The sequence below is a fragment of the Myxocyprinus asiaticus genome, chromosome 2 (assembly GCF_019703515.2).
Source record: "Myxocyprinus asiaticus isolate MX2 ecotype Aquarium Trade chromosome 2, UBuf_Myxa_2, whole genome shotgun sequence".
Classification (NCBI taxonomy): domain Eukaryota; kingdom Metazoa; phylum Chordata; class Actinopteri; order Cypriniformes; family Catostomidae; genus Myxocyprinus; species Myxocyprinus asiaticus.
The window spans coordinates 10,483,535-10,499,054 of record NC_059345.1 but is presented as its reverse complement, the minus strand read 5'-3'; the positions used below and the strand labels follow the sequence as shown (position 1 = coordinate 10,499,054).

Below are 15,520 nucleotides of genomic sequence, written 5' to 3'. Positions count from 1 at the left end.
GTCGATTTTTTTTAATTGCGATTAATTGCATAATTTGTTGTAGTTAATTGTGAATAATCACAGATTCTGAAAGTGCTGAAATTTGACACTTTATATTCATCTTTTCCTGACAAAATGCATTTATTTCTATCTTAGGAAAGAAAACAAAACAATATATAACAATATAATGCTTTATTAACTTTTTTCAAACAAAGTCTTCTACAGCATATGGATAGAAATGCACAAAAAAAGCACCAATTTAAGTACATTAAACATTTCCCAAAGTCTAAGTTGGAGTTTGACTAACTGAAAAACTCATCAAAAAGTAGTGAAAAGCGCTTGCAGACAAAAACATCTCATTGTGCGATTTGGTGGTAGTTAAAACTTGACGTGCTTCTGTGGTAATTAAAATTGCCTTACAAGGCTGAAAAATCCTTGATTTCTAAGTCCTATCTGGGCTTCTTTTGTACAAATAGCGTTAAGAGCTCCTTTCTTCATCATTTCATCATTTTGACATAGAAGCACTGTTTTGTGTGTGTGTGTGTGTGTGTGTGTGTGTTTGTGATGTGTATGTCAGTGTAATGACTCTGGGTGGATACATCTCAAATGTATTGCCATTCCAACAAGTGTTTATGCTGGTTTATGCTGTATTAAGGGTAAATACGTTAATCGCGATTAAGAAAAATGAATGCATTCAACTTTTTTAATCACATGCGTTAACACATTAATTCTGATAGCTCTAGTTTTTAATAAATAAGATTAAAGATAAGATAAATTACGACTAAATAATATTATATTCAAATGTTAAAATAAGTGTTGTACAGTAACTAAAAGTAGCGATGCTATTAGCATTTTGAGTAACAGTAGTTAAGCTATTTTTACAATAGTGTAGCTTTTACAGTAACAAACTGCATTTTCCAACAAGTAGCGCTGTAACGTCACAAAACGTTACATTTGTCAAATTGTTTTGAGAATGCAGCAATGGAGCCGGTGGAGTTAATCAAACGCACTTACTCACCCAAACCATCCTCTCTCTCTCATATGTAGTGCTGGGAAATCCAAATCAATTAAGTGAATTTTTGTAAATGACCCAGTTAAAATAAAGGATTCACTTAGATTTAGCATTGGTAACCAGTTCATTTTAGAGAGTCGGTTCGTTCGGGTGGTTCATGTGAATGAACTAGTTCACGTGAATGATTCACTAATTCACTTGAGCCCCTGTCCAGCCTAAAAGGGACTTTGCCAGATGTCACTGTCTTCTTTTTCGATCTGAAATATTTTGTTATGTGCTGCTGTTTATTATATCTCAATAAATAGGGTGTTTTTTTGTTTTATTAGTTTAGATTTAGTATAAATTTATATGTTTAATTTATCTTGTCACACTAATTGTTTAATGTCACCCTAATAACAAATATAACAATCAGGTGATATTATTTAAATAAATAATAGTAAATTTTATATATATATATATATATATATATATATATATATATATAAAAGCTTCAATGTAGTTATAGCTACATTTTGTTAGTAACTGTGTTGTAGCTAACTACTTTTTTTAATGAAGTGACTATTTGCACTCAAATAGTCAGGTGAAAACACAAATATTAAAGAAAAACTGCACCTCCAAGTGTTTTGGCGTAGTGGGTAAAGATGGTGCGGCTATACTTTTATCAAGCGGATGTTCTGGTTTCGATTCCAACCCCAAATTCTATTTTTTTGTAAGGTAAGGTTAGGGGTTGGTGTAGGGTGTCTTTGGCACTCTAAATAAACACAATAAACATGCTGCAGTAATGCCCCTATAATGTTAATATTTAATCAGAATTGCAAATAGCATCTATCGCTATTTACACTTAGTGCAAATAGCAGCTGCCTTTTTTTAAAGAGTAGCTTGAGTGTAGTTGAACTACTTCAAGTTATGAGTAGCTTGTAGCTTAAGAAGCCAAAGTTTCAAAGCAGCTTCCCCAACACTGATTAAAATATACCAGCTGATCCACTTTCCAGAAACTATGCAAACCATGCAAATTTTAAATATGTATTTTTGTATTGAGCCAAGAAGTTAACGCCAAACACTTATATTTATACTCTACTGGTCAAACATCATCTGGCTATCTGAATTCACCAAACTTGAACTTTGGTACGCAGCTAAATACTAACTTTCTTAGCATGAGCTTCTTCACAACACCATTTATTTATAGCCTAGGGCTAGTTTATGGTTAGATTTAGGACTTTGTTTGTGTAATAGGAATCTTGTTCCAGAACCAGCTAAAGACACTGATCCAGCAACATGCTCTACTTGGCAAAATCACAGTCTACCAATGGTTTATGTGGGAGCTTTTGGCTTAATGTATAAGCCAATGAGAATCACAGCCTGTGCTCTCAGAGTACAGTTGCCAAATGGCATCCCTGTCTCACTTCATGAAGAAGAATGGACCATATATAGATTTTGCCACCTAATTTGAAGTTGTGAAGCTTCAGTGAACAAGTCACAGATATCGATTCGCTGTTTCCCCTCATTACTTGAGGTGTATGAATTCATGAATGTCAGATAAAAAGGCATGTGAAATGAACTGAAAAAAGCTGTGTTTCGCAGATAACCGCTTAGCACTAACGTTGCCCCAGGCAAAGCGAAAGAGAACAACGGCATATGAGAGAGGGAGAGTGGCACATACAAAAGAGAGAGAGGAAAGAGTAGGAGATCAGAATGAGATGAGTGCCGAGAGTATGATGAGGAGTGCAGAGGCGTTTGTGTACTGTGCAGCAGCGCAGCGGGGAAGTGCTGACACCTGCAGAACCACAGGGCACTAAGAGAGCTGCGCCGTGGGCTGTGCTGTGTGGGAGAGGCTGTTTGCACACAGAGAGTGAGCCAGCCACCCTAAGCTCCCACAGCTCTCGTCCCTGCCTTTAGATCTGTTAGTTCTCACTTTCCAGAGAGCTTCCATAGTCTCACTAGGAATCCTCAGCTGAATGAATAGCATTTCAAACAGTATGTCTGAGCCAAAAAAAAAAAAGGGACAGAGGGATTTTATGAAGCCATAATAGCCCTAATGGCTCTTAACAGGGCTGAAATAGAGAATCCAGAACAATAAAAGAGAAAGTCCTAAGCCTCTTGAAGCTGATTAAAAAGGTCTATTAGAAGTTGCAATTATCCGTGTCAAAGGGGCAATAATCTTCACAATAATGCTTCACAAACAAAGAAAATTACTTTCTGTCACTGGGTTTACATTAATGCTGAAACACACTGATGCTTGACAACCTGATTTTTCAATGAGGATAGAAAAACACCACCTCTCACCTTATCATCCAACTTTTTGGCACAGAAGGAAAGCTCCACATAGCCATTGTTTCCAGAAATCTCTTCTGCATGAATCTTGAAACATAAGAGAAAGACGTGTTACTGTATTTTCACAAAATAAATAAACTGTTATTGCTCACATTAAGGATTAGCGTATTTTTCTAAATCCCTACCCCAATACCAGACTCTACTGTAACTCCACCTACAGCTTTACAGTTTTGTCCACCAAATTTGACACAGACCTTCAGCTGTTTCTAATTCATTGTGCTATATCTTTTCTAACTAACTGGACCAACAGTTTTAGCATCCTATCTATCTATCTATCTTACAAGCAAGGCTTTGTCTGGTCTTACTTTCCTTTTCTTCATCCTTTTTAGATCCAAATAAAAAAATACTTCTATTGCAGTTGCATAAAAATGCCCTTGAGAAAAGGAGAAGAACAAAAATATAATATGTATACACTCAGTTAAAGATAGGCAGATGTTCAAACAACTGTCTTGAGTTTAAAATTTTAAATTAACTTTATTGCTGTTTCTGGAAACATTTTACTGCCTAATTGAATGTGAACAACACCGAGTGAAATATATGGAGTTGTCCTTGACCTCTGTTTGTTGAGAAATGCTGAAATAGTCCCATTTTGTCTCACCTCATATCAAAATGTGATTTCCACTGCATTAAAAAAAATCTACAACAAGAGTGTAATCCAATGAGGAGATCCAGAAAAAAGTCATTTCTGTGAATATTTAAACATGAAAAGGCCATTAGTCTACAGTGTGGTGAGGATAAACTGCGATAAAATTGATGAGAATGCAGAGAATCAACACCTATGACAAGGATGTGGAAATACATTTTGACTTACAGATGAACCCTGCCTGCAATAGAAACACACAGAAATAGCTTTGGGCATCACTTTTTAATGTACATTCTGTGTGTGTGTGTGTGTGTGTGTGTGTGTGTGTGTGTGGCTTGTTTGAATTGTGGTGAAACTAGCTGCGATATTGTATCCCAAATACTATTTTTACATATTGATATTGATTTCCTACATTATTTTACACCATGTTAGCAGATATTGTGAGATTATCCAGGGCCTGTTGACTTACAGTACAATAAGGTGTAACTGTGTTACATGATATTTTAGCCCAGATAGTTGAATTTGAGTTGGAGGTCAACATCCTGAGTTGCAACCCAAGCATAGAAGTGTATTTCCACTGCCAAAATGAGGTCCCTTACTCAGGTTACACCTTATTCCTGAAATCTGATCACTTTTTAATGCGCAGGTGTTATAGAGATTTAAATCTCCCATTACCTTTCTCTAACTAGCTGTCATCACATGCATTAGCAGTTTCACCCAACTGTATCGAGAAATATTTTAAAACTGACATTTCCAGAATTAATAAAGAAAATCACTATTTTTATAATATGTGCAACCAGGCACGTAGGCAGGATTTGGCATTTCAGTGACACTCCAAAAAATGGGTGTGTCTATATGCAAATTAAAAAATGGGCAGTGATATTTCATAGGATACAAAATTGTGCATTATGATGGGGGTGGACATGAGTGCCAACAACCCACCTGTAGTTATGCTCCTGAAAATGACACTAAGATGAAGATAATTATTGATTTTGTCAAATTGAACACAGATTTTTGTACACATCAGTTACAAGCCAAACAGTGATTTTACAAGCCAAAGCCCTTGATTTTTTTATGTATATTTAATTATTATATTAAATTAAAATATCAATTTGTCAATGTGGCTGGATTACATCTGGTCAAATTAGCATATACTGTGTGTGTAGGCATGTATGCTTTATATAATTTGTTTAAATATGTGCCAACCCAGGTGGGTTTCCCAACCTCCTAAGGTTTCTCATGAACTTAAACAACTTTTAAGTACATGGGGAAATTTTTCCTGGCTTCTGTTGCCTTTGGATTGCAATTCACTATTCTTTGTAAAGCTGCTTTGGGACCATGTGTCTTGTGAAATGTGAAATGCTCTATAAAAATAAATTGAAATTGTTTGCTTTGGTTTTACAGCTCACAGCCTCCTCCTTTATTAGTGACAATATCCTGAGATCCTGTCTACAGTAATATAAATTAATGATTTTGTTCTAACCAAAACCAAAATGCAGTTGCTGATGTTACAGTTGTCTAGAGCTATATTAAACTATGTACAGAAGGGTATCAGAACACTTTTCCACATTCAGTGAGCGTGTAAATGTGGAGAGAGGCAATTAAATATGAATTATCTGTGTGCCAACAAGATTGTTTCAACTCACTGTAATTGTTGATTTTCCAGCATATTTTCCATATTTCAGAAGAAGAGGTTTCACCATCTTTTTTTGGGCCACTATCTGTAAAACAGATTAAAATGTACTAGGAATATTAAAAATGCCAAAATCAGTACCAAAATTGATTAAAATATAAAACTGTAAACTAGATTTGCATTTTATGAAGGAAAATAACAACGCTTGCAAGGAAGAACAGTGTTAAAGTTTTAGGTAAGCTAAGGCCACGTCCAAACTAATACATTTCAGTTTAAAACGCATTGATTTTGCTACGCTTAGGCATCTCATCAATACTGGTCTGGAACACTGTTTCCCCCACTGGAAACAGAGACTTTCGAAAATGCGCTCCAGAACTACATACTTTGGTAAATGTTGCTGCCTACCAAAGAGTTTTCAACCGAAAATGTATTAGTGTGGAAGTGACCTTAGGTTTTAGACTTTGGAGGAAATCAAATTAAATTAAATTAAATTAAATGCTGCATCTGAAACACTATAGATGGTTATAGTGGCTATAGATAGTTAAAAAGATTTGAGTAAGAAAAGAACAATCACAATTTAGCATGCAAAAAAATACATTCAAGAAAGAAGGCCAGCTGCACTTCGGTTTGCAAATATTATTATTATTTCATTGCATTTGGTTAAGTTTTAAATGGCAAACATTTAAACAATGCAAATCAGTTGGAGATTTTCAAACTTTGATATTAAATTTCGAAAAAGTTCAAAAAAACAAAAGTAGATAGCACACCAATGGATAAAACTACTGTATGTATAAAACATAGTATGAATAAGTTAAGCACTTCAAGATGAATGAATTGCAGAAAATTGTGGTTAAAGAAAATGAAGAAAAAGAATGGGAAACTTAAATAAATTGATCAGTAGTTGACAGTAGCGTAGTATTTTAGCAATATTAAATGAAATGTACAAAAAAAGTGACGTCACCTGTCCAAGTGTGCATTCCACACCACCCAGGAAGTCGTCATCGCGAGTTCCAATACTGTGAGTTCCATGGATGTCGTAGACTTCAAAGCGCAGTTTCTGTACTTCCTCGAAGTAATAGTCCAGCATTAAGACTTTAGCGAAGACTGGATTCAGGTTACTCTTGATCACTTCAGTACGGTCCAACTAAATTACAGAAAGACAGATCAACAATTACTCAAAATGAAGCTAAATACATTGTCAAACTAGCTGAAAATGGTCCATTTCAACTCCAATACAAATGTGAGTGCATGACATCACCACTTGGGGGCGGGACCCAAAGCTTTGTGGTCTACTCTGGCTGCTAAAAGCAGAGAATATTGGTTCACTCCATAAGCATCTAGATTCTCTACATCACTCACTAAATTTATTTTATTTTCTAACATGTATGTATAAATATACAAATACAAATATACATTCCAGGTTTTCTTTTTTTTCCGCCCTGCCCCCAAAACACTAAGTGTGGATGCAAACATGAACTGTCTCAGTTAACCCCCACCCAACCCACCTTCATCCAGTGGAGGAGAATAGAAAGAAAGGAAAATATAAAAAACAACAAGTGCCTACATACCTAAAACTGATTATATATGTATATATATATATATATATATATATATATATATATATATATATATATATATATAGGTGTTACAAACGAATGATGCACTCTCAAAAGTAACAGATCCCAGTTCTTATAAAATCTGGAAGTAGAGCTTCTTAGTGTTTTTTTCTAAATAAAGAAAAGACATCAAACCTTCTAACCTCGAGAGAGTAAAAGGAGGCTTAGAAGATTTCCAATGCAATAAAATTCGTCTGCGTAAGTAAAGCAAAGGCAATATCATTACCAAACTTCTTCGTATGCTCATCCAGTACAGCAGGGACACCAAAGATAGCAATCAGGGGGCATGGTTCAGAGGAAATATTAAAAGTGCTTGAAAGAGTGTCAGAGAAAGATGTCCAAAAATCACTGTTTTGGACAAGAAAAAAACATGAAAGTATGATCTGCAGGAGCCAGAAAACACATATTACAAGTTCCATCTGAGCCTGGGAAATTAACTTAATTTATCCTTTGTAAAATGAATTCTATGGAAAACCTTAAATTGAATCAGACTTAGTCTGGCACAGGATGATGTAGAATTAGCCCTGCCAGCAGCATCCACCCACCAATCCTGGTCCAGACTACGTCCTTGTTCCACCTCCCATTGATTTTTGGACTGAGAGGAAGGTGGCAGTACACGTGAAAGAATCAAATTGCATAAAATGGACACAGAAACACGTTTCTGAATTAGACACTTTTCATATAGAAGGTTCAGACAATTCTGGAAAAGAAGGACAACAAGAGCAAGCAAAATTACAGGCTTGAAAATAACTAAACAAATTAGATTGAGGAACCTGAAACTTCCCAACAAGGTCAGAAAAAGATGCAAAAACTCCTTCAACATATAGATCTGATAAATGTGCAAGGCCTCTGTTTTTCCACAGAACGTAAGCACAGTCAAGTATTGAAGGCACAAACAGATGATTATTACATATAGGGCAATAGAGAGAAGAAGTAAGTTTAAAATGTTGTCTGAATCGTTTCCATATCTTGAGAGAAGTACAACCAAATTATTTTCTGAAATTTGGATGTTAGTAGACAGAGGGGCACAAACCAAGGCAGAAAGTGAAGATGAAGAACAATACTGCGCCTCTACCCTACACCAGTCTGTATCAGGAAAATTATACCACCTATTAATTTAGCTAATATTAGCTGCCCAGTGATAAACCACGAAATTAGGCAGAGCTAGACCCCCATCTTTTTTATTCCTCTTAAGAATCACCTTACTAAGCCTGGGAGGTTTGCCCTACCATAAATACAGTATGTGGAAAAAGCCCCATCCAACAATTTAAAAAAAGATTTAGGTAGAAATACTGGAAGAGTCTGAAAAAGAAAAATGCTCAGAAGTCAGATCGCAGTCTGTGCAGTTTATTTGTCCCTGAACGAAGAAGAACAGAAGACAGCAGGGATAAAGACCTCATGAGTCTGATTGTTGAGCAGTTCCACATATGCAGCTGTGACGACCATGGCCTTTCTTTCATACAGAACGCATTTGTTCTCGTTTCTCATTCATCAGCTGTCTCTCTCTCACCTCCCCCTGCTTTCATATTGTTCAATGGTGCATGTTAAAAACAAACTATTATTGTAAAGCAAATACAATAATTTCTGAATTAAAACCTCACTAAAGCAATTAGCCATATGAGTTAATGCATCGTTCTCTGAGATGTCTTCTAAGATATTAAGGAAATCATTATGTTCAAAGATGCAATCTGAAAATTACAGTACAAAAAGCATTGCAAGAGACAAACATATTGGATTGTCTGTGCTTTGCTTTCCAATGTACTAAAGCCAAGGCTGCAACAACAAAGAATGAAAGTTCAGAAAAAAGAAAGCAATAAAAGCAAGTAAAGATAACTGGCTCTAGTATTCAGCCTTGGCAACCCAATATTTTGCCACTGGGCATCTATAGCACAATAGATCACGCTTTTGTTCAATATGCGATTTTTATGCAGAATTCACATTGTATGTTCATACGATACACCTCATACGGCACTGTGTGAGTCAGAACTGGGGTCGTGTATACTTGTGGGCTATTTTCTGAAGCTCCAAAGCTGTACCATAGCTCATTAAAATCTGCCACTGTTGACGATACATGTGAGAACAAATGTACTTTGTGTGCTGTTGTGGATGGTCAGTGCTTCTAGTGTGTGTAACTGAAGAAGTTCTTGCACATATTCTAACATCGACAGATTTGAACATTATTGGGTAAGTTACTCAAATAAAGTAATCCTCAACAAATTACTAATTTACTTCTATAAAACTGTAATAAGTTTATTTTACTGATTATTTAATCGAAAGGTAATCACATTACTACGTTTCTTTCTAAAACAATTCTTTCAGAAAAAATAACTTAACGCTTAACGAAAAATAAAAATTGTGTCAATATTTCCTCCTTGTTCATAGTCGCACGCAAGTCACTGACTTGTTTCTTCCTTACAATGACTAGTTAGGAAGCGCAGACTCTTCAGCTGTCATTAAAATGCAAACAGATGTACATATTTACAATTCATGTTTTAAATGTTTTACAAAAATCAGATTTTTTTTTAAATATGTGTAGCCAGGGGGCCTGGGTAGCTCAGCGAGTATCGATGCTGACTACCACCCCTGGAGTCACGCGTTTGAATCCAGGGCGTGCTGAGTGACTCCAGCCAGGTCTCCTAAGCAACCAAATTGGCCCGGTTGCTAGGGAGGGTAGAGTCACAAGGGGTAACCTCCTCGTGGTCGTGATTACTGGTTCTCGCTCTCAATGGGGCGCGTGGTGAGTTGTGCGTGGATCGTGGACAGTAGCATGAGCCTCCCGTGCTGTGAGTCTCCGCAGTGTCATGCACAGAGAGCCATGTGGTATGATGCACGGATTGACTGTCTCAGAAGTGGAGGCAACTGAGACTTGTCCTCCACAACCCGGATTGAGGTGAGTAACCGCGCCACCACGAGGACCTACTAAGTAGTGGGAATTGGGCATTCCAGATTGGGAGAAAATGGGATAAAAAAAAAGAAATATGTGTAGCCCATGTAGTGTACTGAACAGTAATTAACTTAATTTAAAGACTGTAACTGTAATCTGATTACAAGAATTTCAAATGTAATGTTTTACACTACCTTTTGACTTGAAGTAATTAGATTACTGTAATTTATTACTTCGTAATCAGATTAAACCCAACACTGCATTTGAAGTCAAAATTCAAAACTTTTCAATTAAAATTAAAGTCAGTTAGAATTAGGATTTCGGTTTAGGAAAAAAGCAGGTGTGGGATGTGCTATCCATGCACATTTTTGATCAACAAAATTCAACGGATGGATTTCACAAATAAAATGCACATGAAATGTGATGGTAGTTAAGTAGGACATCAAACTGAAGCATAAAAACCATGCAGTAGATCAGTGTAGGAGAAGCTACTTTGAAACTGTATTTTCCCCAGCTAAAAGATACTCATAACCTAAAGTAGCTTAACAGTCAAGCTCTTTTTAGTCCAGCACCTTTTTGAGGGGGAAACAATTGGTTGGCAATAATACACAATGCACTTACTAGAAAGAAATTAGCACTCCATTCCTTCATACCGAATGTGTATGTCTGTGTGTGTTAGCCCTGTGATGGACTGGCCACCTGTCCAGGGCGTCCAAGTATCACACCATTACTCTGATATCAGTTTAGCTTCTACGTAGGCAAATAAAAAAACACTAGAGAATTGGAGAATTGAAACTGTACATACATATTTCAAGATGTACACACTCACAATTTAACTTTCCAGTGCTTGTATTTAAAACATTTTAATTAACATAACAACAAATCCAGTGAAAATATATGCACCAATTAAATGCGCAAGGAACCAACTGAAGGTTGAGTGATTGTCATTAAAGGGGTCATGATATACACTTTTTATATAATTTTATTATCTTCCCTGAGGTAAACTGATAATGTTAGTAAAACTTTTTGCACTAAAACATTCATAATTTAGTAATATATGATCATTTTCCACCCTGTCTGAAACCGTCCTGGTTACTTTCGTAACCTCCTTTCCCTGATGGAGGGAACTACACGTTGTGTCGATGTAGTGACACTAGGGGTCACTCTTGGGAGCCCCGAACACATCTGATCTTTGAGAAAAGGCCAATGGAATTTTCATGCCACTATCCCGGACATACGGGTATAAAAGGAGCTGGCTTGCAACCACTCATTCAGGTTTTCTGCTGAGGAGCCGAGACAAGGTCCTGGCCATTTCAGCGGGTAGTTCAGTGTTGTGGCAAGAGGGACACAACGTCTCGTTCTCTCCATCAGGGAACAGAGGTTACAAAAGTAACCAGGACGTTCCCTATCTGTCACTCACTCGACGTTGTGTTGATGTAGTGACACTAGGGGTCCCTATACAAAACGGCACAACGACTGAACTGTGTTACGTGGACTGGCAGTGCGAGACGGGCAGACCGCTGTGTGCCTCGTAGCCAGTGCACCCGGCCATCACGTAACCTCCCCAATGCTCCAAAGAGCGTCGAACGGTCCCCTGCAACTCGGGGACAAGTTGACTGCCCAAAAAAAAAATGGGGACAGGCTAGCCCAGCCGTGGCCTCTTCTCCTCTTTTTTTCTCCCCAAAAAAGAGTGGAAATCGTTTACCGACTGAGGGCCATAAGTGTCCGTGTCGGGGGGGTGTCACTCCCAAGGGGAAGACACCGCGGAGACCACATACCACCCAGAGGGGGGTATTTGAGTGGAAATACATCACATGGTCTTACTGAGTTTTGTTGGAATTATGTCATGTGGAGAAGTCCCGTGGTAGGTCCTACCCGAGGGGGAAGGAGCTCTACAGACACGGTGACCAGGGACAGAGGAACCTCTGCCCAAGGAAGACGCAGTTTACCAAGAGGGAAACAATTTTGTGGAAGATACATCACATGGGGTTACCTACGGGGAACCAGCGCATGTGGAGCACCTATCCCAGTACAAGGCCTAGTTAGCACCCGTACTGGGCCGGCAGGGAGTTTCTCCGCAAACCCACCTGCCACAGGGCTAAGGAGGAAAGTCATCCAGGGTCCACAACTTTATGAACACGACTGGGAGTCAAAGCGCACGTCTTCACCTCGGTGAGGGGAAAGGCACTATACACAAGCGGTACACCCAGCCAGCTGTCCCAGAACTTACCTGCTCGTACCTGACAACACACGAGACGAGACTGGCTCAACCCAGAGATTGTAAAACCTCACAAAGGTGTTGGGTGTTGCCCAGCCTGCTGCTCTGCAGATGTCTGCTAAAGAGGCGCCATTGGTCAGGGCCCAGGAGGCTGTCACACTCCTAGTAGAGTGGGCTCACAGCCCCAAGGGGGGCAGCACGTCCTGGGCATGATATGCCATCACGATGGCATCAATGACCCAGTGGGCGATCCTCTGTTTGGAGACAGCGCTCCCTTTCCGCTGGGACATAATGACAGTTATGACATAATGCACATACAACACATTGCATCTGAATATATTAAACTCTTCATTTAAGCACAGCAGCACCCTAAACTATCAAACAGTCATGACGTTTGAAATATTCATGAATGAAACTGTTTACTCACGGTTTTGCGATCGGGTCCAATAGTGTTTTTGACTGCCCTATCATTCAATAACAGTTCCTTTGCAAAGCTTGAATCACATTATGTCTGGTTCACCAGCATTCCACGCTAATATGAGCCAAAAAAATGCACATACTGTGTATAGTTCAAATCAAATCAAATCAAATCAAATCACTTTATTGTCACACAGCCATATACGCAAGTGCAATGGTGTGTGAAATTCTTGGGTGCAGTTCCAATCAACATAGCAGTCGTGACAGTGATGAGACAGTACCAATTTACAATAACATCAAATTAACACAGCACAATTAAACATCTGTTATACACATAATTACACTCAACAGTATACAAATAATAACATACACTGTACAGTATACAATACGCACTATATAGATACACATTAATCAATAAAAATAAAAAATAAAAATATATAAAAAAGTATATATATATATAGAATGTACAGTATTGTACTGTATTGACATTCAGGCTGTCGGTATATAGTCAGTTGTTAAGAGAGAATATAATATAATAATAATATAATTTATGACAGTCCGGTGTGAGATATAAGAGTAAGAGTAATAAAGTGCAGTGCTGATGTATTTGATCGTGGGAGATCAAGAGTTCAGAAGTCTGATTGCTTGGGGGAAGAAGCTATCATGGAGTCGGCTGGTGCGGGTCCTGATGCTGCGATACCGCCTACCTGATGGTAGCAGTGAGAACAGCCCATGGCTCGGGTGGCTGGAGTCTCTGATGATCCTCCGAGCTTTTTTCACGCACCGCCTTGTATATATTTCCTGGAGGGAGGGAAGCTCACCTCCGATGATGTGTCTGGCAGTTCGCACCACCCTTTGCAGTGCTTTGCGGTTGTGGGATGTGCTATTGCCGTACAAGGCGGAGATGCAGCCAGTCAGGATGCTCTCTAGAGTGCAAGTGTAGAACCGTGTGAGGATGTGGCGGTTCATTCCAAACTTCCTCAGCCGTTTCAGGAAGAAGAGGCGCTGATGAGCCTTCTTCACAACGACTACAGTGTGGATGGACCATGTGAGTTCCTCAGTGATGTGGACACCCAGGAACTTGAAGCTGCTGACTCTCTCCACCGGTGCTCCATTGATGGTGATGGGGCTGTGTTCTCTGTCTTTTCTTCTGAAGTCCACCACAAGCTCCTTTGTCTTACTGATGTTGAGGGAGAGGTTGTGCTCCTGACACCAGTGTGTCAGAGTGTGCACCTCCTCTCTGTAGGCTGTTTCATCATTGTCAGTGATCAGACCTACCACCGTCGTGTCATCAGCAAACTTGATGGCACTGGAGCTATGTGTTGCCACACAGTCATGTGTGTACAGGGAATACAGGAGTGGGCTGAGAACACAGCCCTATGGGGCTCCAGTGTTGAGGGTCAGTGATGAGGAGATGTTGCTGCCTATTCTAACCACCTGGCGTCTGCTTGACAGGAAGTCCAGGATCCAGCTGCACAGCGAGCTGTTTAAGCCCAGAGCCCGGAGTTTCTCATCTAGCTTGGAGGGCACTATGGTGTTGAATGCTGAGCTGTAGTCTACAAACAGCATTCTCACATAAGTGTTCTTTTTTTCCAGTTGGGAGAGAGCAGTGTGTATTGTAGATGCAATGGCATCATCAGTGGAGCGGTTGTTGCGGTAAGCAAACTGCAGCGGGTCAAGAGAGAGAGGCAATACAGAGCAGATGTAATCTCTGATTAGTCTCTCAAAGCATTTGTTGATGATGGGGGTCAGAGCAACAGGACGCCAGTCATTTAAGCAAGTTATTTTTGATTGTTTTGGAACAGGCACAATGGTGGATGTTTTAAAGCATGTGGGGACTACAGACAAAGAGAGGGAAAGGTTGAAAATGTCCATAAAAACACCAGCCAGCTGGTTCGCGCACGCTCTGATGATGCGGCCCGGAATGCCGTCTGGGCCCGCGGCTTTGCGGATATTCACCCGTTGGAAGGATCGGGTTACATCCGCTACAGAGACGGAGAGTGAACTAACCTCTGTAGCTTCAGCCGCGAGAGCTCTCTCCGCGAGGGCGGTGTTATTTCCCTCGAAACGAGCATAAAAAGTATTTAGCTCATCCGGTAGAGAGGCAGCGGTGTTCATGGTGGAGTTTTTATTCCCTTTAAAGTCCGTGATGATGTTAATTCCCTGCCACATGCTTCTAGAATTGGTGGTGTTAAACTGTCCTTCAATCTTGCTCCTGTACTGGCGTTTTGCGGTTCTGATGGTTTTTCGGAGGGCATAACTGGCTTGTTTATGCTCCTCCGCGTTCCCGGAATTAAAAGCGGAGGTCCGCACATTAAGTGCCGCGCGAACATCGTTATTTATCCATGGTTTCTGATTCGGATAGATCCGTATTGTTCTGGTCGGAACGACGTCCTCTACGCACGTTCTGATGAAACACATTACGCTATCAGCGTAAAGCTCGATGTCATCATCAGAGGCGGACCGGAACATCTCCCAGTCCATGTGATCAAAACAGTCTTGTAGAGTAGAATCTGATTGGTCCGACCAGCACTGGATCGTTCTGAGGGTGGGTGCTTCCTGTTTCAGTTTCTGCCTGTAAGCGGGCAGAAGCAGAATGGAAGAGTGGTCCAATTTGACAAATGGTGGGCGGGGGAGGGATTTGTAGCCATCCCGGAACGGAGAGTAGCAATGGTCCAAAACCCAGTCCCCTCGTGTGTTGAAACTAATGTGCTGGTGATATTTTGGTGCGACTGATTTTAAACTGGCTTTGTTAAAGTCCCCGGTCACAATGAACAGGGTGCCTCAGGGTGCGCGGTTTCCTGCTCACTTATAATCCCATACAGTTCCTTGAGTGCCTGGTCTGTG

At 39.6% G+C, this 15,520-nt stretch overlaps 1 protein-coding gene across 1 annotated transcript in view; it reads right to left on the bottom strand.

Annotated features, from left to right (window-relative positions):
- Nucleotides 1–15,520, bottom strand: part of LOC127412749 (copine-7-like) — a 94,449-nt gene that overhangs the window by 53,971 nt on the left and 24,958 nt on the right. Inside the window, exons 3-5 of the mRNA XM_051649365.1 lie at nt 6,500–6,682; nt 5,552–5,626; nt 3,275–3,349 (exon numbers count right to left, since the gene is read on the bottom strand). Coding sequence (XP_051505325.1) covers nt 3,275–3,349; nt 5,552–5,626; nt 6,500–6,682 — 333 coding nt within the window. The remainder of the gene's footprint in view (nt 1–3,274; nt 3,350–5,551; nt 5,627–6,499; nt 6,683–15,520) is intronic.